Source organism: Erithacus rubecula (assembly GCF_903797595.1).
Source record: "Erithacus rubecula genome assembly, chromosome: 23".
Lineage (NCBI taxonomy): Eukaryota > Metazoa > Chordata > Aves > Passeriformes > Muscicapidae > Erithacus > Erithacus rubecula.
In genome coordinates, this window is record NC_136675.1 from 6,671,261 (window position 1) to 6,697,131 (window position 25,871).

The 25,871-nt window shown below is 51.5% G+C and overlaps 4 protein-coding genes across 5 annotated transcripts; 2 read left to right on the plus strand and 2 right to left on the minus strand.

The window, feature by feature from the left end:
• The first annotated feature begins 1,434 nt into the window (after positions 1-1,434).
• Positions 1,435-7,092, plus strand: SYF2 (SYF2 pre-mRNA splicing factor). 2 transcript variants are annotated; one of them, XM_079325738.1, is made up of 7 exons: positions 1,435-1,517; positions 1,589-1,696; positions 3,380-3,505; positions 4,862-4,979; positions 6,004-6,094; positions 6,694-6,792; positions 6,902-7,092. In XM_079325738.1, exons 1-7 carry the CDS (start codon positions 1,461-1,463, stop codon positions 7,065-7,067), a joined length of 765 nt encoding a protein of 254 aa, XP_079181864.1. In that variant the 5' UTR covers positions 1,435-1,460; the 3' UTR covers positions 7,068-7,092. The 2 variants fall into 2 exon arrangements, with proteins under 2 accessions (XP_079181864.1, XP_079181865.1); XM_079325739.1 differs by having other exon boundaries at positions 1,440-1,511.
• A 1,338-nt stretch (positions 7,093-8,430) lies between these two features.
• Positions 8,431-14,420, minus strand: RSRP1 (arginine and serine rich protein 1). The gene is made up of 6 exons (XM_079325460.1): positions 14,225-14,420; positions 14,047-14,102; positions 12,190-12,741; positions 10,506-10,660; positions 9,346-9,429; positions 8,431-8,952 (listed from the first exon to the last, which is right to left on the minus strand). The coding sequence occupies exons 1-6, from the start codon at positions 14,293-14,295 to the stop codon at positions 8,764-8,766; spliced, it is 1,107 nt and encodes a 368-aa protein (XP_079181586.1). The 5' UTR covers positions 14,296-14,420; the 3' UTR covers positions 8,431-8,763.
• A 50-nt stretch (positions 14,421-14,470) lies between these two features.
• Positions 14,471-18,733, plus strand: TMEM50A (transmembrane protein 50A). Its single transcript, XM_079325461.1, has 7 exons — positions 14,471-14,553; positions 15,273-15,375; positions 15,966-16,078; positions 16,154-16,221; positions 17,603-17,695; positions 18,104-18,164; positions 18,357-18,733. Exons 2-7 carry the CDS (start codon positions 15,283-15,285, stop codon positions 18,400-18,402), a joined length of 474 nt encoding a protein of 157 aa, XP_079181587.1. The 5' UTR covers positions 14,471-14,553; positions 15,273-15,282; the 3' UTR covers positions 18,403-18,733.
• A 239-nt stretch (positions 18,734-18,972) lies between these two features.
• On the minus strand, positions 18,973-25,248 carry RHCE (Rh blood group CcEe antigens; the record flags this gene model as incomplete). The annotated part of the gene is made up of 10 exons (XM_079325482.1): positions 18,973-19,795; positions 20,084-20,157; positions 21,140-21,219; positions 21,531-21,676; positions 21,883-22,020; positions 22,432-22,589; positions 23,992-24,133; positions 24,214-24,364; positions 24,539-24,725; positions 25,113-25,248. The coding sequence occupies 10 exons, from the start codon at positions 25,246-25,248 to the stop codon at positions 19,769-19,771; spliced, it is 1,239 nt and encodes a 412-aa protein (XP_079181608.1). The 3' UTR covers positions 18,973-19,768.
• Positions 25,249-25,871: the final 623 nt, after the last annotated feature.

Below are 25,871 nucleotides of genomic sequence, written 5' to 3' on the forward strand. Positions count from 1 at the left end.
TCCATATTTTGGGTGAGAAATTCCATATTTTGGGTGTGTAATTCCATGATTTAGGTGTGTAATTCCATATTTTGGGTGTGTAATTTCATATTTTAAGTGTGTAATTCCATATTTTGGGTGTGTAATTCCATATTTTGGGTGTGTAATTCCATATTTTGAGTGTGTAATTTCATATTTTAAGTGTGCAATTCCATATTTTGGGTGTGTAATTCCATATTTTGGGTGTGCAATTCAATATTTTGAGTGTGCAATTCCATGTAAAAAATACATTATATAATAAATTATTCTTTAATTTTTTTTTTTTAAACTTTAATAAGGAATAAAAGAGCCCCTAACACCCTTTTCTCGGGATATTTTTAATCCCTGCTCAGCCTCATATTTGGGGTTGGGATTCCCTCTGCTGGAGGCAAAACTCCAGGAAAAACCAGCTCAGCCCCAAATTCTGCACCCAGAGGGGCTCGGGGAGGTTTTGCACAGGGAATTAAATTGAAATTAAAATTTAAATTATCCACTGAGGGCTGGGAGAGCACAAACTCAGAGAAATTTTGACTTTATTTGCTCAGAAATTGGGATAAAACCTTGGGAAGATCAAACTTTGCCCTGAGGGATTTGGGGGATTTTTGTTTTTTATTTTTAGGGATTTTTTTGGTTTTATTTTTGAAATTTTTGGAGGGTTTTTTTGGGAGGGGTTTTGGATTTTTGGGGATTTTTGGGGGGGATTTTTTTGGATATTTTTTGGAATTTTTTTAAATTTTTTTTTAAGTTTTTTGAGGATTTTTTGAAAAAATTTGGGGATTTTTGGGATGTTTGTGTTTTCTGGGATTTTAAGGGATATTATTATTATTATTATTAGCATTATTAGCATTAGTATTGTTATTATTAGCATTAGCATTACCATTATCATTATTTTGAATTTTTTGGGATTTTTTTGGGAGTTTTGGGGATTTTTTGGGGGGATTTTTTTTTTGTTTTTTGGGATTTTTGGGGGGACTTTGGGGGGATTTATTTTTTTTGGGGGGGGGATTTTTTTGGGATTTTTGGGGGAATTTTGGGGGGATTTTGGGGGGATTTTTTTGGGTTTTTTTTTTAGGGGGGATTTTTGGGGGGATTTTTTGGGGGTTTTTTTTAGGGGGGATTTTTTGGGGGGATTTTTTGGGTTTTTTTTTTTAGGGGGAATTTTTTGGGGAGATTTTTTTTTTTTATTATTTTTGGGGGGATTTTTTGGGGTTTTTTTAAGGGGGATTTTTTGGGGGGTCTTTTGGGGTTTTTTTGGGGTTTTTTGGGTATTTTTGGGGAGGATTTTTGGGGGTTTTTTTGCATTTTTGTTTAGGATTTCGGGACAATCCCAGTACCCAGCAGGGGCCGCGGCTGCACCTCCCGCCCGCTGGGGGGCGCCCTGCGGGACGCACCGGAAACCGGAAGCTCCGCACAGCGGAAGGCGGAAGCGCGGGCGCGGCGCGATGGCGGCGGCCGTGTCGGCGCTCAGCAGTTTGGGGCTGCCCGAGGATGATGTCGGGGTGAGGAGGGGTCGCGATAGGGCGGGAGCGGGCTCGGGATCCCTCACGGGGCTGAGCGCGGGTCCTTGCAGAGCGACGAGGAGGAGCAGGAGCAGGAGGAGGCCGAGCCCGGCCCGGCGGCGGCGGCGGAGCGGCGGGAGGAGCGGCTGCGGCGGTTCCGGGAGCTGCACATGAAACGGGTGCGGGAACGGGGCGGGAGATCCCGCGGATCTGGGGCTGTTCGGGGCTTGGGGCTGTTCGGGGCTTGGGGTTGTTCAGGGGCTTGGGGTTGTTCAGGGGTTTGGGGTTGTTCAGGGGTTTGGGGTTGTTCTCTCCCCTTGGGGTGTTTTGGGGTTGTTCAGGGGTTTTGGGGTTGTTCTCTCCCCCTGGGGTTTCTGGGGTTGTTCAGGGTTTTAGGGTGGTTTTCTCCTCCCGGTTTTTTGGGGTTGTTCTCTACCCTCGGGGTGTTTTGTTGTTGTTCAGGGTTTTGGGGTTGTTTTCTCCCCGGGGTTTCTGGGGTTGTTCTCTCCCCTCTGGGTGTTTTGGGGTTGTTCTCTCCCCCGGGTGTTTTGGGGTTGTTCTCTCCCCGGGGTTTCTGGGGTTGTTCTCTCCCCCTGGGGTTTCTGGGGTTGTTCAGGGTTTTAGGGTGGTTTTCTCCTCCCGGGTTTTTGGGGTTGTTCTCTCCCCTCGGGGTGTTTTGGGGTTGTTCAGGGTTTTGGGGTTGTTCTCTCCCCTCGGGGTGTTTTGGGGTTGTTCGGGGTTTTGGGGTTGTTCAGGGGTTTAGGGTTGTTTTCTCCCCTTGGGTGTTTTGGGGTTGTTCTCTTCCCCCCCTGGGGTTTTAGGGTGATTTTCTCCTCCCGGGTTTTTGGGGTTGTTCTCTCCCCTCGGGGTGTTTTGGGGTTGTTCAGGGTTTTGGGGTTGTTCTCTCCCCGGGGTTTCTGGGGTTGTTCTCTCCCCGGGGTTTTAGGGTTGTTCTCTCCCCACTCTGGGTGTTTTGGGGTGTTCTCTCCCCCGGGGTTTCTGGGGTTGTTCTCTCCCCCCCTCTGGGTGTTTTGGGGTTGTTTTCTCCCCCTGGGTTTTTGGGGTTGTTTAGGGTTTTAGGGTTGTTCTCTCCCCCCTCTGGGTGTTTTGGGGTTGTTCTCTCCCCCTGGGGTTTTTAGGGTTGTTCTTTCCCCTTGGGGTTTTTGGGGTTGTTCTCTCCCCCTGGGGTTTTTAGGGTTGTTCTTTCCCCTTGGGGTTTTTAGGGTTGTTCTTTCCCCCTGGGGTTTTTGGGGTTGTTCTCTCCCCTCTCTTGGTGTTTTGGGGTTGTTCTCCCCCCTCTGGGATTTTTGGGGTTGTTCTCCCCCCTCTGGGTGTTTTGGGGTTGTTCTCCCCCCTCTGGGTGTTTTGGGGTTGTTCTTTCCCCTTGGGGTTTTTGGGGTTGTTCTCTCCTCCTGGGGTTTTTAGGGTTGTTCTCTCCCCCTGGGGTTTTTAGGGTTGTTCTCTCCCCCTGGGGTTTTTAGGGTTGTTCTCCCCCCTCTGGGGTTTTTGGGGTTGTTCTCTCCCCTGGGTGTTTTGGGGTTGTTCTCTCCCCTGGGTGTTTTGGGGTTGTTCTCCCCCCTCTGGGTGTTTTGGGGTTGTTCTCCCCCCTCTGGGTGTTTTGGGGTTGTTCTCTCCCCTCTGGGTGTTTTGGGGTTGTTCTTTCCCCTGGGTGTTTTGGGGTTGTTCTCCCCCCTCTGGGTGTTTTGGGTTGTTCTCCCCCCTCTGGGGTTTTTGGGGTTGTTCTCTCCCCTGGGTGTTTTGGGGTTGTTCTCTCCCCTGGGTGTTTTGGGGTTGTTCTCCCCCCTCTGGGGTTTTTGGGCTGTTCTCTCCCCGTGCTCCAGCCCTGCCCTGTGTGTTTCCAGCACGAGGCCTGCAAGCTGAACAGCCAGGAGGTGATGGAGGAGGACAAAAGGCTGAAATTGCCCCCGAACTGGGAAGCTAAAAAAGCTCGGCTGGAGTGGGAGCTGCAGGTGCAGGAGAAGAAAAAGGTAAAAAACTGCCCCAGATGTCACCCCAAAAACTCCCACAGCTTTGCCCAGATGTCACCCCAAAAAACTCCCACAGCTTTACCCAGATGTCACCCCAAAAACTCCCACAGCTTTACTCAAATCCTGTGTGCTGATTAATTCCTGATTGATTCAGTCCCTGTCTGAAGTGGGGGCTGAGCTGGAACTGGGCTGGCTGCTGGGATTTTTTTGGGATTGGGAATTCTCTGTGCCCTGCAGGAATGTGGGATTTTCCTGGGTCTGTGCCCTGCAGGAATGTGGGATTTTCCTGGGATTGGGAATTCTCTGTGCCCTGCAGGAATGTGGGATTTTCCTGGGTCTGTGCCCTGCAGGAATGTGGGATTTTCCTGGGATTGGGAATTCTCTGTGCCCTGCAGGAATGTGGGATTTTCCTGGGATTGGGAATTCTCTGTGCCCTGCAGGAATGTGGGATTTTCCTGGGGTTGGGAATTCTCTGTGCCCTGCAGGAATGTGGGATTTTTTTGGGATTGGGAATTCTCTGTGCCCTGCAGGAATGTGGGATTTTCCTGGGGTTGGGAATTCTCTGTGCCCTGCAGGAATGTGGATTTTCCTGGGGTTGGGAATTCTCTGTGCCCTGCAGGAATGTGGGATTTTCCTGGGGTTGGGAATTCTCTGTGCCCTGCAGGAATGTGGGATTTTCCTGGGTCTGTGCCCTGCAGGAATGTGGATTTTCCTGGGGTTGGGAATTCTCTGTGCCCTGCAGGAATGTGGATTTTCCTGGGATTGGGAATTCTCTGTGCCCTGCAGGAATATGGATTTTCCTGGGGTTGGGAATTCTCTGTGCCCTGCAGGAATGTGGGATTTTCCTGGGATTGGGAATTCTCTGTGCCCTGCAGGAATGTGGGATTTTCCTGGGGTTGGGAATTCTCTGTGCCCTGCAGGAATGTGGGATTTTCCTGGGGTTGGGAATTCTCTGTGCCCTGCAGGAATGTGGGATTTTCCTGGGGTTGGGAATTCTCTGTGCCCTGCAGGAATGTGGGATTTTCCTGGGTCTGTGCCCTGCAGGAATGTGGGATTTTTTTGGGATTGGGAATTCTCTGTGCCCTGTAGGAATGTGGATTTTCCTGGGGTTGGGAATTCTCTGTGCCCTGCAGGAATGTGGATTTTCCTGGGATTGGGAATTCTCTGTGCCCTGCAGGAATGTGGGATTTTCCTGGGGTTGGGAATTCTCTGTGCCCTGCAGGAATGTGGGATTTTTTTGGGATTGGGAATTCTCTGTGCCCTGCAGGAATGTGGATTTTCCTGGGGTTGGGAATTCTCTGTGCCCTGCAGGAATGTGGGATTTTTTTGGGATTGGGAATTCTCTGTGCCCTGCAGGAATGTGCAGCCAGGGGTGAGGACTATGAGAGGGTGAAGCTGCTGGAGATCAGTGCTGAGGATGCTGAGAGGTGGGAGAGGAAGAAGAAGAAGAAGAATCCTGACCTGGGGTTCTCAGGTAACAGCTCAGCTGCCCTCACTTTGGGTGGAAAGTGAGATCAAAGCCATGGTTTGTCCCCAGTTCTGGTGCAGATGTGAGATACAGGGCTCACTATTTAATTTTTTTTTCTTTTTATAAAAGTTTAATAAGGGATAAAAGAGACAATATCTGCCAAAAGCACACCTTTAGCTCCAAACTATTTCCTTGTGCATTTTTACATGGGTTAAATGTATATTCATGAGAATTATACATAGAATATTTCACACCATTATCTGTGTTAGTCACACAAATAAAAGCATTTTAACATGACATAGTTTTAATGTTATGCTAAGGCCTAAGATATATTTATCACACTGCTGTTTATATATAAAAGGTATAGTGTGCTGACAGATTATACCAAAAAGGAATTACAAATTGTATCATATCAAAAATCTTTGGGGGGGTCAAGAATAACTTGTGAAGGCCAATGAATAAAGGGAATTACAGATTTTATAATATCAAAATCTTTGGGGTGGAGAATAATTTGCAGAAGCCAATGAATAAAGGGAATTACAGATTTTATAATATCACAATCTTTGGGGTGGAGAATAATTTGCAGAAGCCAATGAATAAAGGGAATTACAAATTTTATAGTATCACAATCTTTGGGGTGGAGAATAATTTGCAGAAGCCAATGAATAAAGGGAATTACAAATTTTATAATATCACAATCTTTGGGGTGGAGAATAATTTGCAGAAGCCAATGAATAAAGGGAATTATAAATTGTAAAGAGTCAGAAATCTTTGGGGAAAGAATAACTTGCAAAGGCAAATACATGAAAGGAATTATTTTATCACACCAAAATCTTTGAGGTGAAGAATAACTTGAAAAACCCAATGCGTAAAGGGAATTACAAATTGTAAAGAGTCAAATCTTTGGGGTGAAGAATAACTTGGAGAAGCCAATGCCTGAGTGCAAGAGGCAGTAGTGCAGATCCATGAAGCTGCTGTAAAAGCCAAGCTGTATTTTTATTTTCTTTTCTTTTTCTTTTCTTTTCCCCAGACTACGCGGCGGCGCAGCTGCGCCAGTACCAGCGGCTGACCCGGCAGATCAAACCCGACCTGGAGCAGTATGAGAAGCTCAAGGAGCAGTTGTGAGTCTCCTCCTTCCAGCCCTTCATCCCCTCTTGTGCCCTGGGATGTTCTTTAACCTCATTCATTAATGGTTAATTAATGAGGTTTGTTTTTTCCAGCCAGCCAGTGAGGGGAGGTTTTCTCAGTCACTTCCTGGGGCAGTTTGGGTTTTTTAGGCAGCTCAGTCTGCATTCAGACAGATTGAGCATTTCAGGAGAGCTCTGTGTCTGAGGCAGCTGCTGGTCCCTCTCAGAATAATGGAGAGTTTGGGTTAAATATTGACATTTTTGGATTCAGTGTTGATATTTGTTACCTGAATCTGAGCTTCCCAGAGCTGAGTGAAGTGTGACAGTGAAAGCACAAGGACACAAGGGCAGAACAAGGGCTGAAGGGTTCAGAGTGAAAGAGGGGAAATTCAGGTTGGATATTGGGAAGAAATTCTCCCCTGTGAGGGTGTTGAGGGCCTGGCAGGGGCTGCCCCTGACCCCTGGAGTGTCCAAGGCCAGGCTGGAGCAGCCTGGGGCAGTGGGAGGTGCAGGGGTGGCACTGGGTGCTTTTAACCCTTGTGGGGTGTCAGAAATGGCTGCTGGCTGTGTGACTGCCCCCCGTGTCTCTGCAGTGGGGAAGCTCTGTACCCCACCTCAGACAGCCTCCTGCACGGCACACACGTGCCCTCCAAGGACGGCGTGGACAGGATGGTGGCAGACCTGGAGAAACAGTGAGTGAGGGGCTCAGGGGAGGGCAGGGGGGCTGCAGGGCTGGGCTGGGGGGGCTGCAGGGCAGAATTGGGGGGCTGCACCCCGGGGCTCAGCCCCTGTGCCCCCCAGGATCGAGAAGAGGGAGAAGTACAGCCGCAGGCGGCCCTACAACGACGACGCCGACATCGACTACATCAACGAGAGGAACGCCAAGTTCAACCAGAAAGCGGAGAGGTTCTACGGGAAATACACGGCAGAGATCAAACAGAACCTGGAGAGGGGCACGGCCGTGTGAGCCTCAGCCCCGCCGGCTCCTTTGTTGCAGTTTTCACACTGTTTTTTAAAGTATTTAACTTGTATCTGTTGCTGTCTCCACTCGCTGTTTGTTGTACTAGAGGGAATTTGCATAATTGGGTGCAAATAGCAGCAGCCAGGTTCTGTCATTCCTGCTCTAAATAAACTCTTTGGTCTAATTGGGGTGTTGTGTCTGTTCCTCACGTTTGTTTGGCAGCACAATCACGTTCCCAGGGCAAGGCACCAATTCCAAGGGTGAAATTATCCCCCGTGGCACCAATTCCAAAGCTGGAATTCTCCCCCTGGCACTAATTCCAAAGCTGGAATTCTCTCTCTGGCACCAATTCCAAGGGTGGAATTCTCTCTCTGGCACCAATTCCAAGGGTGGAATTCTCTCTCTGGCACCAATTCCAAGGGTGGAATTCTCTCTCTGGCACCAATTCCAAGGGTGGAATTCTCTCTCTGGCACCAATTCCAAGGGTGGAATTCTCTCTCTGGCACCAATTCCAAGGGTGGAATTCTCCCCCTGGCACCAATTCCAAGGGTGGAATTCTCCCCCTGGCACCAATTCCAAAGCTGGAATTCTCTCTCTGGCACCAATTCCAAGGGTGGAATTCCCCCCTGGCACCAATTCCAAGGGTGGAATTCTCCCCCTGGCACCAATTCCAAGGGTGGAATTCCCCCCTGGCACCAATTCCAAGGGTGGAATTCTCTCTCTGGCACTAATTCCAAGGGTGGAATTCTCTCTCTGGCACCAATTCCAAGGGTGGAATTCTCTCTCTGGCACCAATTCCAAGGGTGGAATTCTCTCTCTGGCACCAATTCCAAAGCTGGAATTCTCTCTCTGGCACTAATTCCAAGGGTGGAATTCCCCCCTGGCACCAATTCCAAGGGTGGAATTCCCCTCACAGGTGGAAGGATTACCCTCACAGGTAAAGGATGAACTCAGGATTCTCCCCCCCCATTCAAGGGTTTCTTGAAGAAGCTTCCAGACACAGATTAGTCCAATTGAGTTTATTTTACTGATAATTTATTTATACAAACCCCAGTTTTAACCAGTTACTCCCTGTCTTCCTGAACTGGAGCAGAGGTCTGGATTTCCCATTTTAGCAGAGGTCTGGAAGCCTCCTGGCCCTTTTCCTTCCTGCCTCACTGGTTTCCAAGCAAACCAACCCAATCTAATCCTGCACTAACTCGAGTCCAGGATCAAAGGGATGATGTGAGGGTGGCAGGAAGTTAAAATCTGACACAATCCCCACTCCCAGAGGGGGCCCAGGGAAGGAAGCAGGATCCACTTTCCCTGCTGTGCTGCACCTGGGCAAACCCAGAAGCAGCACATCAACACAGGCCTAACACCTGACACAGCCAGTGCAAAACTAAACTTTATTCACTTGAAGTAAACAGTTACACAATGTAAATCCAGGTGTTCAAAGAACAGCTACTCAACTATGGTTTAGAAAAAAGTTACCCACCTGCAAGTTCTAGTCCAATAAAGCAATACAAAATATTTACAAATATACACAAGATTCCCATCTGTGGCTTCTGGATCTGTGTGCTCTCTATCTGAAAGAGAAACCTAAGATTCCAAAAATTAAGTCTTCAAAATAAATACTCAGTATTAACAAATCTTCAAGCCCATCAGAAATCTCCATCTGTGCTGAGGGGTGTGAAGTGCTGCAGGCTGACAGTGACTCCCATCAGCGTGCCCTGAACAGGGAGCTTTTGGGTGAGAAGTTCAGGAATGTTTTCTTCTCCTCTTTCTTGACAGGAACCCACTGCCCATAGGGGCTTCCCTTCCTGTCATCCTCCCTGGGTGGAGAAACCACAGGTTCTTTAACCACAGCATGGCTCACTGGCCTCTGCAGGGCAGGCTTGGCCATTGTGTTCTAGGAAAAAATAAAGATATTTCCTGTAAGAAAAGGTGCTAAAACCAAAGGGTTGATCTGTGCTGGTCATAAAAATTATATAAATGTTTTCTCTCCAGCTCTTGGAATTTCTGATGCTTATACTGGGTATCAGTCATGTGCACTGAACACAGGAGAAATCCCTGAATCCTCAGTTTGCATTACTAAAATATGGAACTTGAGATGTGTTTTGAACTAGTTCTGGTTTTAAACTGTTCAGGTTAAGGATAAACACTTATTCTAAACACACTGCTGAGGGGTATTTAGGGTGCTCTACAATGGAATCATTCTCAAACATGAAATTCCTTTTGTTGTCATTATTCCTGAGCTCTGATTTGGGAACAGAGGGCTCAGTGCTGGGATTCCATCACTTACATTGGGGCTGAAGGAAATGCTCCTCTGGATTGTTGCTCTCTCCACAGCAGCCCTGGTCTCATCCTCAGCTGCACTCCCAGGTTGCTAAAGAAGAGCAGACACAGTTTAGGGGATCCCTGAGCCAGGGCAGTCACAGCACAGCACAACTTTGTGTGGAGACTCAATAATTCATCTCAAGTAGCTGTAAAGCTACAGCAGGGCTGAGCCCACGAGGGCAGGCAGCACCTGGGCAAGGCAGCTGTGCCAGCCCATGGGCAGTGCCAGCCCCAGACAGCTCAGGCAGAGCAGGGGCACAGCACAGGCTGCCACAGCACAGCACTGACAGAGGCAGCAGCTCTGCACACCCATCCTGCACAGCTTTGGAGAACAACAATCAACTTATCTGCAAGGGAGGCAGGCCTCTTCTTCTGTACTCTCTCAACATCTGCAATATATTGCATATGTTTATGAAAGGGATGCCTGGACCATTTGTGTCAAACCCTCAGCAAATTCACTTCCCTTTCCAGCAGCTGCACCTGAGCCACACAGGTTTGGGTTTACTGTGACTCAGGGGAACACCACAACAGAACCAAACTAAAATTCAACTTGAAGCTGCTCCAGTTTCGCCCTCCCTTCAATTCACAACAGCTACAGCCCACAAAGTCCCTTCATTACCACCAGATTTTCTTCCTCATGTCTGGAACCATAGTCATGATTTCTATAAGACAGAAATAAAGTATGTAAAATGCATTGTGTGCTTGGGTATGGGATTTCTGGGAAACAGTTTGTTGCACATGAAAAGCTTTCAACAGTTAAAAAATGCAGAAAGATTTAACCTTAACAAAAAAAAAAAAAAAACCCCACACTATTCAGTAGGTTTGGCAAGGAGACTCCTGGTTTTAGGTCAGAAAGGCACAAGTGGAATTCATGGGAAATATCCCATCAGGAGAAGAAGCCCAAGGAACAGGTCTCCTGTCCTTCCCCAGCTGTCCCACTGGACACTCAGGGATCAAACACCTCAGACAGGCCTCTGTGCTGCCACTTAAGGCCAAGCCTCCAGGTTTCTGGAGTTTTTGTTCAAGACTTTGAACTCAAAACAATCTCCAGAGCAGAACTAGAGCACAGCCATGCAGACAAGTCTAAAGGTGATTACCTGTGCAGGGAGAACACTCCATACTTACCTCAGCTGAGTCCCTGGCCTCCTCCTGCTCCTGCTTCTCACTTTTGATCTCTTTGGCAGGAGCAGAGATCTTCAGGCTGGCTGGCAGCACAATGTTGTCTGTCCCCAGAGCTTTGGCAGCGTTGGCTTTTGCAATTTCCAGGAGTTCCCTCTTGTCTAGAAGGAGATGGAATGAAAAAAAGTGTTTTGTGTCATTAAAATCCATGTGTACCTACTCAAGCCTAAAACCTGCAGGTTCTGCATCTGTTCAAGAATCAGCTGGGATTGATCTTATCACAGCCTGTCCCCCATGCCAAAAATGTTCTGATAATTAATAATAATAGCCTGATAAATAATAATAAATGATAATGTTCTGATAAATAATGAATAATGTTCTGATATATAATAATGGTAATGTTCCGATATATAATAACACATGTTCTAATAAATAAAATTATATTCTGATAAATAAAAATACATGATATTCTGATAAATAATGCTATTCTGAAAAATAATAACTAATAATGCTTTGACAAATAACAATGATAAATAAATTTATCAAACCGCACTGAGCTTTTCCTTTACTTGTGTTTACAAACCAAGCAAGCAGAGGAGAACCTGCCCAGCTCAAACCAACCCCACCCCACACCCAGCAGCCCTAAAGAGCCCCCAAACCAACCCCACCCCACACACAGCAGCCCCAAAGAGCCCCCAAACCAACCCCACCCCACACACAGCAGCCCCAAAGAGCCCCCAAACCAAACCCACCCCACACACAGCAGCCCCAAAGAGCCCCCAAACCAACCCCACCCCACACAGCAGCCCCAAAGAGCCCCCAAACCCACCCCACCCCACACACAGCAGCCCCAAAGAGCCCCCAAACCAACCCCACCCCACACACAGCAGCCCCAAAGAGCCCCCCAAACCAACCCCACCCCACACACAGCAGCCCCAAAGAGCCCCCAAACCCACCCCACCCCACACAGCAGCCCCAAAGAGCCCCCAAACCAACCCCACCCCACACACAGCAGCCCCAAAGAGCCCCCAAACCAACCCCACCCCACACACAGCAGCCCTAAAGAGCCCCCAAACCCACCCCACCCCACACACAGCAGCCCCAAAGAGCCTCCAAACCAAACCCACACACAGCAGCCCCAAAGAGCCTCCAAACCAAACCCACCCCACACACAGCAGCCCCAAAGAGCCCCCAAACCAACCCCACCCCACACACAGCAGCCCCAAAGAGCCCCCAGACCAACCCCACCCCACACACAGCAGCCCCAAAGAGCCCCCAAACCCACCCCACCCCACACAGCAGCCCTAAAGAGCCCCCAAACCCACCCCACACACAGCAGCCCCAAAGAGCCTCCAAACCAAACCCACACACAGCAGCCCCAAAGAGCCCCCAAACCAACCCCACCCCACACACAGCAGCCCCAAAGAGCCCCCAGACCAACCCCACCCCACCACACAGCAGCCCCAAAGAGCCCCCCAAACCCACCCCACCCCACACAGCAGCCCCAAAGAGCCCCCAAACCCACCCCACACACAGCAGCCCCAAAGAGCCTCCAAACCAAACCCACACACAGCAGCCCCAAAGAGCCCCCAAACCCACCCCACCCAGCAGCCCCAAAGAGCCCCCAAACCGGCCCGGTCTGACACAGCAGCCCCCAAACCAAGCCCATCTGCTACCGCAGCCCCCGTACCTTTCTCGCTGAGGTGCAGCGGGGAGCGGCTGCGGGAGCGGCTGCGGGAGCGGCTCCAGCCGCGGTACGCCTCGGGGTAGATGGTCCTGCCGAAGCCGTAGTAGCGGCGGCCGCGGGAGCGGGAGCGGCTCCGCGAGTAGGAGCGGCGGTAGCGGCCCCGGGAGCGGGAGCGGGATCGGGAGCGGTGCCGGCAGTAGCGGGGCCGGTAGCGCCGGGGCCGGTAGCGGCGGCGGTAGCGCCGGTAGCCGCGGGAGCGCGAGCGGGAGCGCGAGTAGGAGCGGGAGAAGCGGCGGGAACGCCGCGCGCGGGAGCGGGAGCGAGAACGGGAACGGCTCCAGCTGCGCGAGGAGCGGCTGGAGGAGCTGCTGGAGCTGGAGCTGCGCGAGGAGCGGCTGCAGGAGCGGCCGGAGCGCGCCGGCGATTCTCTCTGCTTGGGCGAGCCCAGGCTCAGCTCGTCCATGAATTCCGCCATGTCGGCCGCTCTCCCCGCAGAGCTGCTCTCCGCGCCCGCCTCGGCCTTGGCTGCTGCCCTGCAGTGCCCGGTCTCTGTTCCTGTGGGTGCACAAGGCAGGCTCAGCAACAATCCCAGCCCTAAACCCTGTGTGCCTGCCCCATCCCAAAGGAATATCGGCCTGCAGATGCTCACAGCCTGAAGCAGCTGGGCACGGAACTGCTCCCTAAACTCAGCTCCTGCAGCACCTTCTCCTTGGGATCCCTTTTCTTACAGCTCAGCCCAGCCAGTCTCAGAGCCAAGGATCCCAATCCATCGATCCCACCGTGCCTATGTGACACGAGGGCAGCGCTGCCAAGGGGAATTACACAGCCCAAAAACCCCCAGCAATAATCCCAGCAATAAGCCATCTTCCAGCTCTGCAATCCCCTCTCAAACAAAACTGAAACGCAGGGTTGTATTGAAAAAAAAGGCTGCAGTTTAAACCGCGAGTGGCTTCGTGTGGAATTTTGGAGAGAAGTAAGTCTGCCTGGGTTTTAAGGAGGAAAATCTTGACATTCTGGTAAAGAATTTTCAATGTATCTAGCCTATATACAGTTCATTGTATCTAGGATACAAGAGAACCACTTTCCTTCCAGCTCAGTACAAATTGATCAGTTTTCTGCTACAGTTCCACGGAGATTTTTGCTCCAACAAAGTAAAATAAAAGTATCTTTTAAGTATAAAGCAGCTAAAATCTCGACTGTAACATGTCATAAAACTCGCAGAGCAGAGCTCGACACATCCCAGCAGTGTATGCAACAGGCTGTTGATAAAAACATCGACACGGACAGAGCAAAACCCGCTGGTGACTCAGTGCCGGACTCAGCACTGGTTATGGGCCGATATTAATAATTAAAATGGCTGTCCCTGGAGCGGCAGCCATTTTATGGCTGCAAAGGTTACTCGGGGTAAGGATCTTACCACAAGACTTAAGCCCTGAGTTACGTAACCAGTTTACAGTTTAGGGAAGCTCGCTTTGACACGGAATTTCTATTTAGTGCTCAGCGCAAAGCGAAGTTAAGGAATAAATCCAACCCCCGCACTGAAATCTGGGGTTTAACTTGCGGGACAGTTGTCAGACCCACTTTTCTCACTGCTACTGCAGGTAAAGTTTCACAACTTCACCTCTAAGCAGGGCCAAGGTCACACGGCTGGGACGGTAATGAGAGGAATACCTGAGTGCTGCCGGCCCCTCCCGGACCGTGCCCGGCCGCGACCACGGGGGCAGCACCGGTACCGGGCCCTCACAGCCCCTCAGCACCGGTACCGGGCCCTCAGAGCCCCTCACTCACCGGGGCAGCACCGGTACCGGCCCCCCCCCCGAACCCTCAGAGCCCCCCGAGCCCTCAGAGCCCCTCACTCACCGCTGGGCGCCGCCGGGCACGCCCCGCGCTGGTTCCCCTGAGGCACCTGGGCGCTCCTGCAATCAAACCAATAAAAACCAGTAAAACCTCACAGCGAGCGACCCACGGCCCTCACTGCGCAGCGGTCCCCGCGCTCGGCCGCTCCCGCCGCTCTCCCTCCCCCGGCCCGCCGCCTCACCGGCTCCAGCCCGCCGGGCTGCCCCCGCACGGGTCCTGAGGGGAGAGCCCCGCTTCGTGCGTCACCCCCATAGCGCCGGGCCGGCCGCGATCGGCGACAGAAAGGCGAGAGAAGCGCAGCTCGGAGCCGCCTCCGTCAGCGACTGAGGGCCGGCGCGGAACCTTCCAGAACGTCCCTCCCGTTACGCAACCGCGCGCTCGCGGCGCACGCGCCGGCCCCGCCCCCGCGCCCCGGAACGGCGGCCCCGCCACCGCGCTCGGGCCCCGCCCGCGCCCCCTGCGCGCGCGCGCTGCGCCTGCGCGCGGCCGCCGCCGCCGCGTCCCGTGACGGTGCGCGAGGGATGCGCGGGGCGGGAGCGCGCGGGGCGGGGGATGCGCGGGGGCCGGGGGCGCGCACGGTGCGGGGGGTGCGCGGGGCCGGGGGCGCGCACGGTGCGGGGGGTGCGCGGGGGGTGCGCGGGGTGCGGGGGCGCGCACGGTGCGGGGGGTGCGCGGGGTGCGGGGTGGGAGTCGGGCGCGCTGGGTGCGGGGCCGGGGGCGCGCGGGGTACGGGGGATGCGCAGGATGCGCGGGGGATGCGCGGGGTTCGGGGACGGAGGTGCGGGGGATATGCGGGATTTAAGGATGCGTGTGCGGGAGATGCGCGGGGGATGCGCAGGGTTCAGGCGTGGGCGTGCGGGAGATGCGCGGTGCGCGCCCCGTGACCGAGCGGGGTGCGCGGATCGGGGGCGCGCCCGGTGGCGGTGCCGGTGAGCGGCGGGGTCCTGGGTTCGGGCATTCCCCGGTTCGGTCGCTCCCGGGGCTCGCTCCCGGGGCTCGGTCCCGGTTCAGTCGCTCCCGGTGCTCGGTCCCGGTTCGCTCGCTCCCGGGGCTCGGTCCCCGTTCGCTCGCTCCCGGGGCTCGCTCCCGGTGCTCGGTCCCGGTTCGCTCGCTCCCGGGGCTCGGTCCCCGTTCGCTCGGTCCCGGTTCGCTCGCTCCCGGTGCTCGGTCCCGGTTCGCTCGCTGCCCCGCTCCGGTTCCCCGCCGGACCGAGCTCCTTTTCCCCGCAGCTCTGGAGCCATGTCCGGGTTCCTGGAGAGCCTGCGCTGCTCCGAGTGCGTGGACTGGGGCGAGAAGCGCAACACCATCGCCTCGGTGGCCGCGGGGGTGCTGGTACGGCCCGCCCTGCCCGACACTCCTGATCCCTTCTGTCGCGACATGAGAATCACCAGCGGTTCGGGGGTTCTTCTGCTGCCTTTCAGATGGAAGGATGAGAGGAAACGGCCTCGAGTTGGATGAAAGGGGGAATTTCTTCTCTGCAAGGGTGGCCAGGCAGTGCTGGAGTCACCGTGCCTGGGAATGTTTAAAAAATCCGTGGATGTGGCATTTGGGGACAAGGTTTAGTGGTGGGATTGATGGTTTTACGGGGCTGCTCCCACTTTAGGGACAGGAAGAGCAGGGATACATTGTCCCTGTGTGTAGCAGCAAAGCTACTTCCAATATCTGCCTCCCACCATCCACTGCAGGTTTAAATTTCAGTTTTACTCAGGAAGTGGGCAAATCCCAGCTGGATCCCAAACCCACAGCAAAACTAAGTGTTCCCACTTAGTCTGGGCTGGAGACTGTGAGGGTCTTTAAATATTAATGATATTTTCTGTCCCAGGCTGTGCCTGTATTCTAAACTTTCTTTCTCCCCCATTTTAAATATTGATATTTTTTCTCACAGGCTGTGCCTGTATTTTAAACCCTTTCTTTCCCCCCAGTTTTTCACAGGCTGGTGGATCATCATCGATGCTGCTGTCAAATACCCTCAAGTGGAAGATTTCAACCATTCCTACCACGCCTGTGGGGTGATAGCCACCATTGCATTCCTGATGTAAGGCCAGCAGCTGCTGTGTGCAGGCAGCAGGGGGAAGGGGCTCCCTGTGCCACTTTGTCCTTCTTTCCCCAGGATCAACGCCGTGTCCAACGGGCAGGTGCGGGGGGACAGCTACAGCGAGGGCTGCCTGGGCCAGACAGGTACTGGGGGTTTGTGGGGCTGGGGGTTTGTGGGGCTGGGGGTTTGTAGGGCTGGGGTGTCCCACAGGGCTGCCTGGGCCAGACAGGTACTGGGGGTTTGTGGGGCTGGGGGTTTGTGGGGCTGGGGGTTTGTAGGGCTGGGGGTGCTGGGGCTGGGGGTTTGTGGGGCTGGGGGTTTGTGGGGCTGGGGGTGCTGGGGCTGGGGGTGCTGGGGGTGGGGGTTTGTGGGGCTGGGGGTTTGTGGGGCTGGGGTGTCCCACAGGGCTGCCTGGGCCAGACAGGTACTGGGGGTTTGTGGGGCTGGGGGTTTGTGGGGCTGGGGTATCCCACAGGGCTGCCTGGGCCAGACAGGTACTGGGGGTTTGTGGGGGTTTGTGGGGCTGGGGGTTTGTGGGGCTGGGGGTTTGTGGGGCTGGGGGTTTGTAGGGCTGGGGGTGCTGGGGGTGGGGTATCCCACAGGGCTGCCTGGGCCAGACAGGTACTGGGGGTTTGTAGGGCTGGGGGTGCTGGGGGTGGGGGTTTGTGGGGCTGGGGTGTCCCACAGGGCTGCCTGGGCCAGACAGGTACTGGGGCTGGGGATGCTGGGGCTGGGGTGTGCCCCACTGACCCTACAGAGGAGGGATTCTGGGGCTGGGGTGTCCCCAAGGTCCCACAGAGGGGGTTTGCAGGTTTGGGGTGTCCCCAAGGTCCCACAGAGGGGGTTTGCAGGTTTGGGGTGTCCCCAGGGTCCCACAGAGGGGGTTTTTTGGGGCTGGGATGTACCCAAGGTCCCACAGGGGTGTTTTTTTGGGGCTGGGGTGTCCCCAGGGTCCCACAGGGGTGTTTTTGGGGTGGGGTGTCCCCAGGGTCCCACAGAGGGGGTTTGCAGGTTTGGGGTGTCCCCAGGGTCCCACAGAGGGGGTTTTTGGGATGGGGTGTCCCCAAGGTCCCACAGAGGGGTGTTTTTGGGGCTGGGGTGTCCCCAGGGTCCCACAGAGGGGGTTTTTGGGGCTGGGGTGTCCCCAAGGTCCCACAGAGGGGGTTTGCAGGTTTGGGGTGTCCCCAGGGTCCCACAGGGGTGTTTTTGGGGCTGGGGTGTCCCCAGGGTCCCACAGGGGTGTTTTTGGGGCTGGGGTGTCCCCAGGGTCCCACAGAGGGGGTTTTTGGGGTGGGGTGTCCCTCAGGTCCCACAGGGGTGTTTTTGGGGTGGGGTGTCCCTCAGGTCCCACAGGGGTGTTTTTGGGGTGGGGTGTCCCCAGGGTCCCACAGGGGTGTTTTTGGGGTGGGGTGTCCCCAAGGTCCCACAGAGGGGTGTTTTTGGGGCTGGGGTGTCCCCAGGGTCCCACAGGGGTGTTTTTGGGGTGGGGTGTCCCCAGGGTCCCACACCCCCATCCCATTGCAGGAGCTCGGATCTGGCTCTTCATTGGTTTCATGATGGCTTTTGGGTCCCTCATTGCTTCCATGTGGATCCTTTTTGGGGGATATGTGGTTAAAGGTAAGACCTGACCCTATTTCTTTTACATTTTGGAGGTGTTTTAAATGATTCCTGAATTTTAGAACTGGTATTTGGAGGGTTTCCAGGCAGGCCCAGGTTGAGTGTTTTGCCCTACACCACATCCCATGATATTTCTGATATTGGGATGGATTTGATATTTTTCTAAGTACAAACTTCCTCTACAAACCCAACTGGGAACTCCATGGATATAATTAAAGTGCTGCAGTTTTTAGGGAATAATTCCCTGGGTGAACACTTATTCCCAGAATACAAATTACTGAGTTCCTGCAGATTGCTCCCAAAGCCTCTCTGCTAAATTAGCACAAGGGAAAAATTAAACATCAGAAATGGGATATGCTTGAAAATTACTTCAAAAATAATTTATGGGGATTTGTTTGTTTCTCTTAGAAAAACCAGTGGTGTACCCAGGAATAGCTGTGTTTTTCCAGAATGCATTCATCTTTTTTGGGTAAGACTGCTTTCTTTTATTTGTTTCCTATTTAATGATAAAAAACTGAAATTTGCTGTGATCTGGTTGGTCCTAAAGTCCTGTTTTATAACCAAACCTATGTGAATAAACTGGGATTTTCCTTCTCAGGGGTTGGATGAGCAAACCCTGGGAATTGTGTGTTTAACCCAGAGGATTTGTGCTGTTTTCCAGGGGTCTGGTGTTCAAGTTTGGTCGTACAGAGGATTTGTGGCAGTGAACCCCCCCTGGCTTTACCTGCACCCCCAGAGTTTTGTAAAAGCATTTTGTAAAACCTTCCATTGTGTCTAAAGAGAAATCAAGGATAGCTGGGAGCACTAAATCCAGCTCTATTCTGGTGATTTTTTTTTACTCTTGTACGTCCACTTGAGTGTTGTGGTGTTTTTGGGAGATGTAAAATTGCTGTGAACAAAGTGGGGTCACTTTTCTAAAATGCTGTTTGTTACAAATGAAAGGAGAGTGGAATATGGATGGAGGTAACCAGCTGTTTCTATGATGTTATTTACAATCCAAGACTTACTAAAACTGCATTAAAACAACCTTTGAACAGATATTTATTAACTATTTCCTATATCTGGGCAATATAACCATTTCTTCAATTGCAAAACTTGCTGGTGTCTGGCTTTTCTTGTGTAATTCAGAACTGGGGTGGTTTGGGATTTTTTTTTTTTCCCCATCCCCTGAATATTTAATTTTTCTTGGTGATAAAGAAGAAGGAACTCACAATTATGTGTAGAAGGTTTGGGCAGCTGCTGAACTGCTGCTGGAAAAAGGAAAAAAATAAACCAGCCAGGTTTTCACTCCTTTATTAGCTAAGCACTGCTGGAAGATTTTCTGTGTCAACTATTTTTGAAAGGAAGAAACACTGAGGGTGACAATCCAATTAAAAAATAAAGTTCAGTGGCAGAGAATCCAAGTCCTTGCATTTCCAAAATTGGCTGCTGGCTCAGAATTGGAGCACTGGGCTCATTCCCCCTGAGCTCTGCTTGACTTTTACATTTGGCAGCCCCCAGGGGTTTCAGGAGCACCATCCACAACTAAACTATTTTATTTTAATTTTTTTTTGCCATCTGAACCTCTCAACACATCCAGCCCCAGCCAAGTAATGCCAGATTTATTTTATTTTTTTCAGTCTGGCAGGATGCAGAGTTCTGGCCCTGCTCCAGCTTCACTCAGCAAATCCTGGCTTGTCAAGGCCTTCAGCAGAATCAATTCAACTTAAAAACTTGAGAAATGACTTTCCAATCCATCCTTTTGCCTTGTAAACTTGGGAGCTAAAAATAATTTCATGTTTCCAAGCATTGGGGTTGATAAGCCATGAATGCAGCCAGATTTTTTTGTACATGTCTTACAAAAAAATATTTAAGGTAAGGGCAAGAAAGCAGAAAAGCTGATTGCATCTGAAGTTTGCAGCTGTGAATTCACACTCTGGATATTCAAGAATAACTGGAACAGTTCAATTTTTGAGTGTCCATTTGGCTTTTGAGGGCCTGAGAATTGGTGTTTCTCTGAACACACCACAGCTGTTCAGTTTTTCTGGTGATAAAGAGGAAAATCTTATCTTGCTCCTGTCTGGGATCCTCCACTCAAAATCCAACAGACAAGTGAGGAAACTGTGAACACAAAACATCCTTGTATCAGAACACATCAAATCATCACAGGAAACCCCCCCCAAACCAATGGAAAAGCTGATTAAAAAGCTTTTCACCCATTTGTTTTTTCCTGTCATTCAGACTCAGCCTCACATCAGCACCTAAGGGTGCCCAAGGATTGTCTGTGCATCAGAATGTGCTGGGAAAAGGAATAACTTTTTTTTTTTTTTCCCTTCAAATACCTGGAGTTCTTCATCCAGGTGCTAAATGAATTCCCCCCAGGGAGTCTGAAATCATTTGGAAACTCACCTCCCAATAAAACTGATCATCAAAGTACTTGGAGACATGCACAGCTTTAAGCAGTTTGATGTTTAAGATTAAACCTGTTGGTTAAAAAAATCCAAAATAAACATAAACACCAGGGCAAGGGGAGGGTTGTGTGCAGCAGGAGTTTCTTGGCAACATTTGTGCAAATATAACAGCTCAAAACACAAATTCAGACCTAAATCCTCCAGCAGAGCCCCCTGACTCAAGCTGGCCTTAAATACAAAAAGAGGATTGTCAGGATACTAAAAATGAATTACTTTAGGTAAAAGCCCATTAAACAGCTGCTGGATTATGAAAACACAGCAAAATGATGAATTTCTTCATGAGAAGTGCCTGTATATTTAAAACAATCTGTGTTGTTAGTTTGGGAATCTCTGGATTTGTAAGCAATTGAATGTTTTGTTGTTTCAGCTGGATGTTTTCTAAAAATCTGTTCCTTCTTCATGACACTCCAAGTAATGCAAAGGTTTCAATCAACTGAAACACTCCCAAATCACTGTAGGGTGTGTTTCCAGCAATTTTCATTGCCCATTTCTCTGTTACTCCAGGCAGAATTTGGGGCTGGGGAAAAGCAGAGCATCCCATGGGAACCACGTGAGTGCTGCTGCTCCCAAAGCAGCAAAAAGTCCCAAAAATCCCCAAATCTCCTGATCAAAGGGCTGAGCTGGGCTGAGGCAGCTCCTGATTTATTGAAACTTTGCTCCAAATGGCCTAAAAAGTGACAAGCCCCAGATTGGGGCATCTTCTGTCACTGAGACAACATCCAAAAATGGAAATATTTTCATCTTCACACTTCTCCTGCCTGCAGGTTGAAGGCAGCTGTTAAACCTTGGTTAAAATAAAACTCCTGCACTGAAAGAATGGTGCTGCTGGGTTATTTCTGTGCAAAAAGCTCTTCTTCTGAAGCCAGGCTGGGGAGAGTCCTGGCATTTTGTTTCCATTTATTCCACCAGTGATTTACCCACAGAAATCACTGCTCCCACAGAAATTCCTTGCTCCAAGGAAATAAAGGAATTCCTGGGATGTTTCAGTACTGACCTGTAATCAAACCTGTTATCAAGGCAGTGCTGATGGTCTGGCAGAAGGCACCAACTTCAAAAAAGATCAAATAACCCAGCCTGAAAAGCAAAGAAAAAAAAAAAAAAGTTCACCTTTTATTTAGCATCAACACTATGAATGAATCTGCATCTATCAAAGTTTCTCATGGAAATTTAATTCCCAAATCTGCAGTGAGATGTTTTAGGAATATACCAGAAGCCTAACGCAGAATTCAGAGGATTTATTTATTTTGTCCATCCCTTTGGTATTAAAACTTCATTAGATTTGTTTCATGAAGAACACAATGAGAAGTGTCAGGCCCCCATGCTGCACTCTGATTTCTCCCTCCCTGATTCTCCATCTTCATTATTTCACACAAGAATTTCTGTACCTGGGTAAATCACTCCATTGTTCAACCATCCCTTGTTGCACCACACGGAGAAGAACAGCAGCCACAGCTCCAAGCACAGCAGGCAAACCAAAAGTGAAATGAACTCCAGAAGTATCCTGAAGCTTCAAAGGGGGATTAAAGCACCTCTGGGAAGGAGGAAAGCTTGAATTGACACCCAGAAACACAAGGTGGTAATTGCAGATCAGCTGCTGCACACACAGAGGATGGATTTGCTCTCGGGAGCTGCAATCCTGCACTTTGCTCAGAAAAAGAGATTTCCCTTGGGATATCCTGAATAGGAAAAGGAATTTATTCAGCTTACCCAAGAACCATTCTGGGCTTTGAGCATTACCTGTAGGCAGTGAGATCCCAGGATGGAGATGACACTGCCAAGCAGCCCCAAAATCATGGCAATCCAGGGGTGCTGGATGATTTGTGCTGTGGAGCTCATGGTGACCCCTCCAGCCAGGACTGCACTGTGGATGTGAGCCTGTACAACAACAACAGGGGGTTAAAGGGCTTTTTAAAAAGGGATACAACAGGGGAAATGGCTTTAAGCTGAAAGAGGGGAGGTGCAGGTTGAGTATTAGGAAGGAATTGTTCCCTGTGAGGTGGGAGGGCCTGGCTCAGGGTGGCCAGAGATGCTGGGGCTGCCCAGGCAGTGTCCCAGGCCAGGCTGAGCAGGGTTTGCAGCAGCCTGGGACAGTGGAAGGTGTCCCTGCCATGGCAGGGATGGGGTGAGGTGACCTTTGATGCCCCTTCCCATCCAAACCCCTCTGTGAGTCTGTCAGCCCCTGGCCTTGGTGGCAGTTCACAGCTGTTGTATTTCCAGTATTCCTGAGGGAACCAGAACATTTCCCTGAACAGAAAAAGCCCAGGCAGGGTTTTCCCTGGTCCTTACCATTCTGAATTTGCCATCCTTGGAGGTCAGAGCAGACAACATGAAGGCAGCCACAGCACTGACAGCGAGGGCCAAGTAGGTGTTGAGCACTGCTTGCCACCTGGACTCAGCCAGGAGGGAATTGAAGCTTGGCCAGAACATCCAGACAAACACAGTGCCTTGGGGACAAGGACAAGAGACCCTCAGGAGCTGCTCTGGAGCACAGGAGCCATCCCTGCCTGTCTGGAGGGCTCCAGGCTGCAGTGTGAGTCCAGAGCTCCCCCAAGAGCACTCCCAGTGAGCACACAGGCTTCTCTAACAGGATGAAAACAGAAAACAGCTTCTCCTGCTTCTGTGCCCCTCCCAGGCAGGATTTGGGAAGGCCAGGCTCCCTGGGGGCAGGCCCTGCCTGCCAGGATGCAGCACCCAGTGCTCAGAGGCAATTCCAGCCAGCAGAGGGACGTGGTGGCCTCAGAGCAGCTGGGGCTGATGGCACAGACACCAACACAGCACAAAGCAGCTCCTGGCCATTCCCCAGCTGCTGGATTTTGTGTCCAGCCCACTCCCATCACTGATGCTGTGCCCCCCACCCCACAGAGGTACCAGACCCTGTGCAATCCACCTGGCAGGGACACTGGTGTGTTCCTGTCCCAGAGCCCTAACAGGTGACACAGGCATTGTCACTGTGAGGCACAAATGCAGCTTCCAGCAGCCCTGGCAGGCACTGATTTATACCAGCTTGTCTTGGCTCTGTGAAATCCAGTTTCCATTGCTAATATCCAGTTTCCATTGCTAATATCCATGATTTCAGTGCACCAAGGCAGAGACAACCCTGCCTCAGACAGGAGAGGCCATTCCAGCAACTCTAAACTTATGGTGGCACTGAGGACCTGTGAGATGATCCATCCTATTCCCATGCTATATAAATATAGATCTAAAATCTACTGAAGCATTCTTATGAGTATCTGCTCAGCTCTGGAAATAAGCAGCAAACAACTCCAGGGACACAAAAGAGCAGCATTTAAATTTTGTATTCCCTAAACTGGGCAAAGACAGAGTGAGAATGATCTCTGTGGACTCAGCTGGTGGCAGTTGGGATAATAAAGCCACCAAGTTGCTTCCACAAGGAAAGGAGTGAAAGCCCCAGACACTGAGCCTGTTCCCCCCAGCTCTTGTCTCCTGGGCCTGCCTGTATCACACTCCCCACCCTCCACCAGGCTTTATCTTTTTATTTATGTCAGCAGCAGGGACTGCCCCTTTCTATCTCTGTGCACCACCTGCAGAAACAGCCTGAGCTCTGCTGAAATACAAGTTATGAGCTCAGCTCTGGCACTCAGCCCCTGAGCAGCAGGCCTGGGGGACAACTTGGCCAGGAAAGGGAGTGGTGACCCTGAGGGAAGGACTGTGAGCCTGGAGCAGCCTTCATGCTGAGGTGACAAAAGCAAAGTGAGCCCCCAGTGTGGCCTGTGACAGAGCAGGAGGCAGAGCAGCAGCTGCTGTGCATGGCTGCATCAGAGCTGCATTCTGCACTTCAAGCCCTGCAGCCCCTGGTGCAGCTGAGGATCCCAGGCAAGCACTCACCCAGCACTGAGAACAGCTCTGACTTTGGGCTGCTCCTGTTCTTGTCCAGCCCTGGGGCAGCCTCAGGGAAGCGGGAGGTCACTGCCAGACCAAAGTAGGCTCCAAAGAGGTGCACGTGCATCAGGGTGAGGTTCTGTGGCACCTGCACCAACACAACATTCACCTCTGGGGCTGCACAAAGCTCCAATTCCCCCCATATATCTGAAAATCCCACCAGGGTACCTGCAGGACTCTGATGTTGATGCATCTGCTCAGGTGGAAAATGATTAATTCCACCAGGCTCATCACAATTAACTGCACAGGATTGGCCTTCCCCAGCACAGCTCCAGTGGAGATGACCACAGCAGTCATGCTCATCACAGCCCTTGCTAGACTGCAAGAAAGGGAAGAAAGAAAAACAACTCAGTCTCAGGGTGACAGCAGGGCCAATAAAAAGGAACAACACAGAATAATGCAATTAAAAACCTACAGCCCTCCAAAATGGCTCCAAATGTGCCTCTCTCACCCCCAGCAGGAGCAATCAGCAGCTCTAACATGAACTCATTACCTTTTTATACCAAATTCACTGGGCTGTATGTTAAGGAGATCTAATAAATCTTGTACCAGCACAGAGCACTGGACACCAAGAACAATGAGCAAGAAGTTGAATCCCGTGCTGCTAAAGCCATATCTTCTCAGAACCATCAGGAAGAAGCCAAATCCAAAAATCACCATGTGGTTGACATCTTGAAAGACTGCAGGACAGAAAAGAACAAGGCAGCAGTGAAATTATTACTGCAGATTTCTGGTTTAAAAAAATCAATTTAAAATTACCATCAACTAAGAAGCCTTCAGATAAAAATGTAAGTGCCACTATAGTTTAGAGCTTGCTAAGAATTCCAGAGCTTTCTTTCCAATCTATAACCAGAGAAAAAACACCCTTAATGCCGAATTTATTTATACAGTGATCTGAGTGGATGCCACAGGATGAGGGGTCAAAAAAATCCAACAGATACAATTTAGTCTCAGATCCCCATAAAACCTGTGATATTAAGAAACTCCTGGGGAGTTCAAAGAGCAATCAAACCATTGATCTCCTGAGCGGGGATCACCGCTCCTTTCCCAGCAGGGTGCAGGCTCACCTGGGTACAGCTCGGATGGCGAGGAGCTGGCGGGAGCCCCGGGGAAGGCAAAGAAAGCTCTGGCGAGGAGCAGCGCCTGCAGCAGCAGCAGCAGCCAGGGCAGGCGGCAGCGGGAGCTCGGGTAGCGGGGCGGCATCGCGGCGGGACAGCCCCGCACCGGCACCGCACCGGCACCGGCACCGGCAGTGCGCCGAGAGGAACCGCCCGGGCAGCGGCGAGCAGCTCTTATCTGGGCTGGGACACACAGCTCACTGCAGCGCCCCTGGGCTGAGCTCTGAGAGCCTGGGGGCCAGCACAGACAGCAGTGCTGCAGGGACAGTCACACTGCTCCAGGGACAGTCACACTGCTCCAGGCACAGCCAGCACAGACAGCAGTGCTGCAGGGACAGTCACACTGCTCCAGGGACAGCCACACTGCTCCAGGGACAGTCACACTGCTCCAGGTACAGCCAGCACAGACAGCAGTGCTGCAGGGACAGTCACACTGCTCCGGGGACAGTCACACTGCTCCAGGGACAGTCACACTGCTCCAGGTACAGCCAGCACAGACAGCAGTGCTGCAGGGACAGTCACACTGCTCCAGGGACAGCCACACTGCTCCAGGGACAGTCACACTGCTCCAGGTACAGCCAGCACAGACAGCAGTGCTGCAGGGACAGTCACACTGCTCCGGGGACAGCCACACTGCTCCAGGGACAGTCACACTGCTCCAGGTACAGCCAGCACAGACAGCAGTGCTGCAGGGACAGTCACACTGCT

What these genes read in the sequence shown, in the direction of transcription:
- SYF2 (XM_079325738.1), top strand. Translation starts at nt 1,461, where the DNA reads ATGGCGGCGGCCGTGTCGGCGCTCAGCAGTTTGGGGCTGCCCGAGGAT. An exon ending in GGGAGCTGCACATGAAACGG is followed by an intron (nt 1,697 to 3,379) that starts GTGCGGGAACGG and finishes GTGTGTTTCCAG; the next exon opens with CACGAGGCCTGCAAGCTGAA. An exon ending in TCCTGACCTGGGGTTCTCAG is followed by an intron (nt 4,980 to 6,003) that starts GTAACAGCTCAG and finishes TCTTTTCCCCAG; the next exon opens with ACTACGCGGCGGCGCAGCTG.
- TMEM50A (XM_079325461.1), top strand. Translation starts at nt 15,283, where the DNA reads ATGTCCGGGTTCCTGGAGAGCCTGCGCTGCTCCGAGTGCGTGGACTGG. An exon ending in TGGGGGATATGTGGTTAAAG is followed by an intron (nt 17,696 to 18,103) that starts GTAAGACCTGAC and finishes TGTTTCTCTTAG; the next exon opens with AAAAACCAGTGGTGTACCCA. An exon ending in AATGCATTCATCTTTTTTGG is followed by an intron (nt 18,165 to 18,356) that starts GTAAGACTGCTT and finishes GCTGTTTTCCAG; the next exon opens with GGGTCTGGTGTTCAAGTTTG.
- RSRP1 (XM_079325460.1), bottom strand. Translation starts at nt 14,295, where the DNA reads ATGGGGGTGACGCACGAAGCGGGGCTCTCCCCTCAGGACCCGTGCGGG. An exon ending in AGCCCGGCGGGCTGGAGCCG is followed by an intron (nt 14,103 to 14,224) that starts GTGAGGCGGCGG and finishes GTTTGATTGCAG; the next exon opens with GAGCGCCCAGGTGCCTCAGG. An exon ending in GTGCCCGGCGGCGCCCAGCG is followed by an intron (nt 12,742 to 14,046) that starts GTGAGTGAGGGG and finishes GTGCACCCACAG; the next exon opens with GAACAGAGACCGGGCACTGC.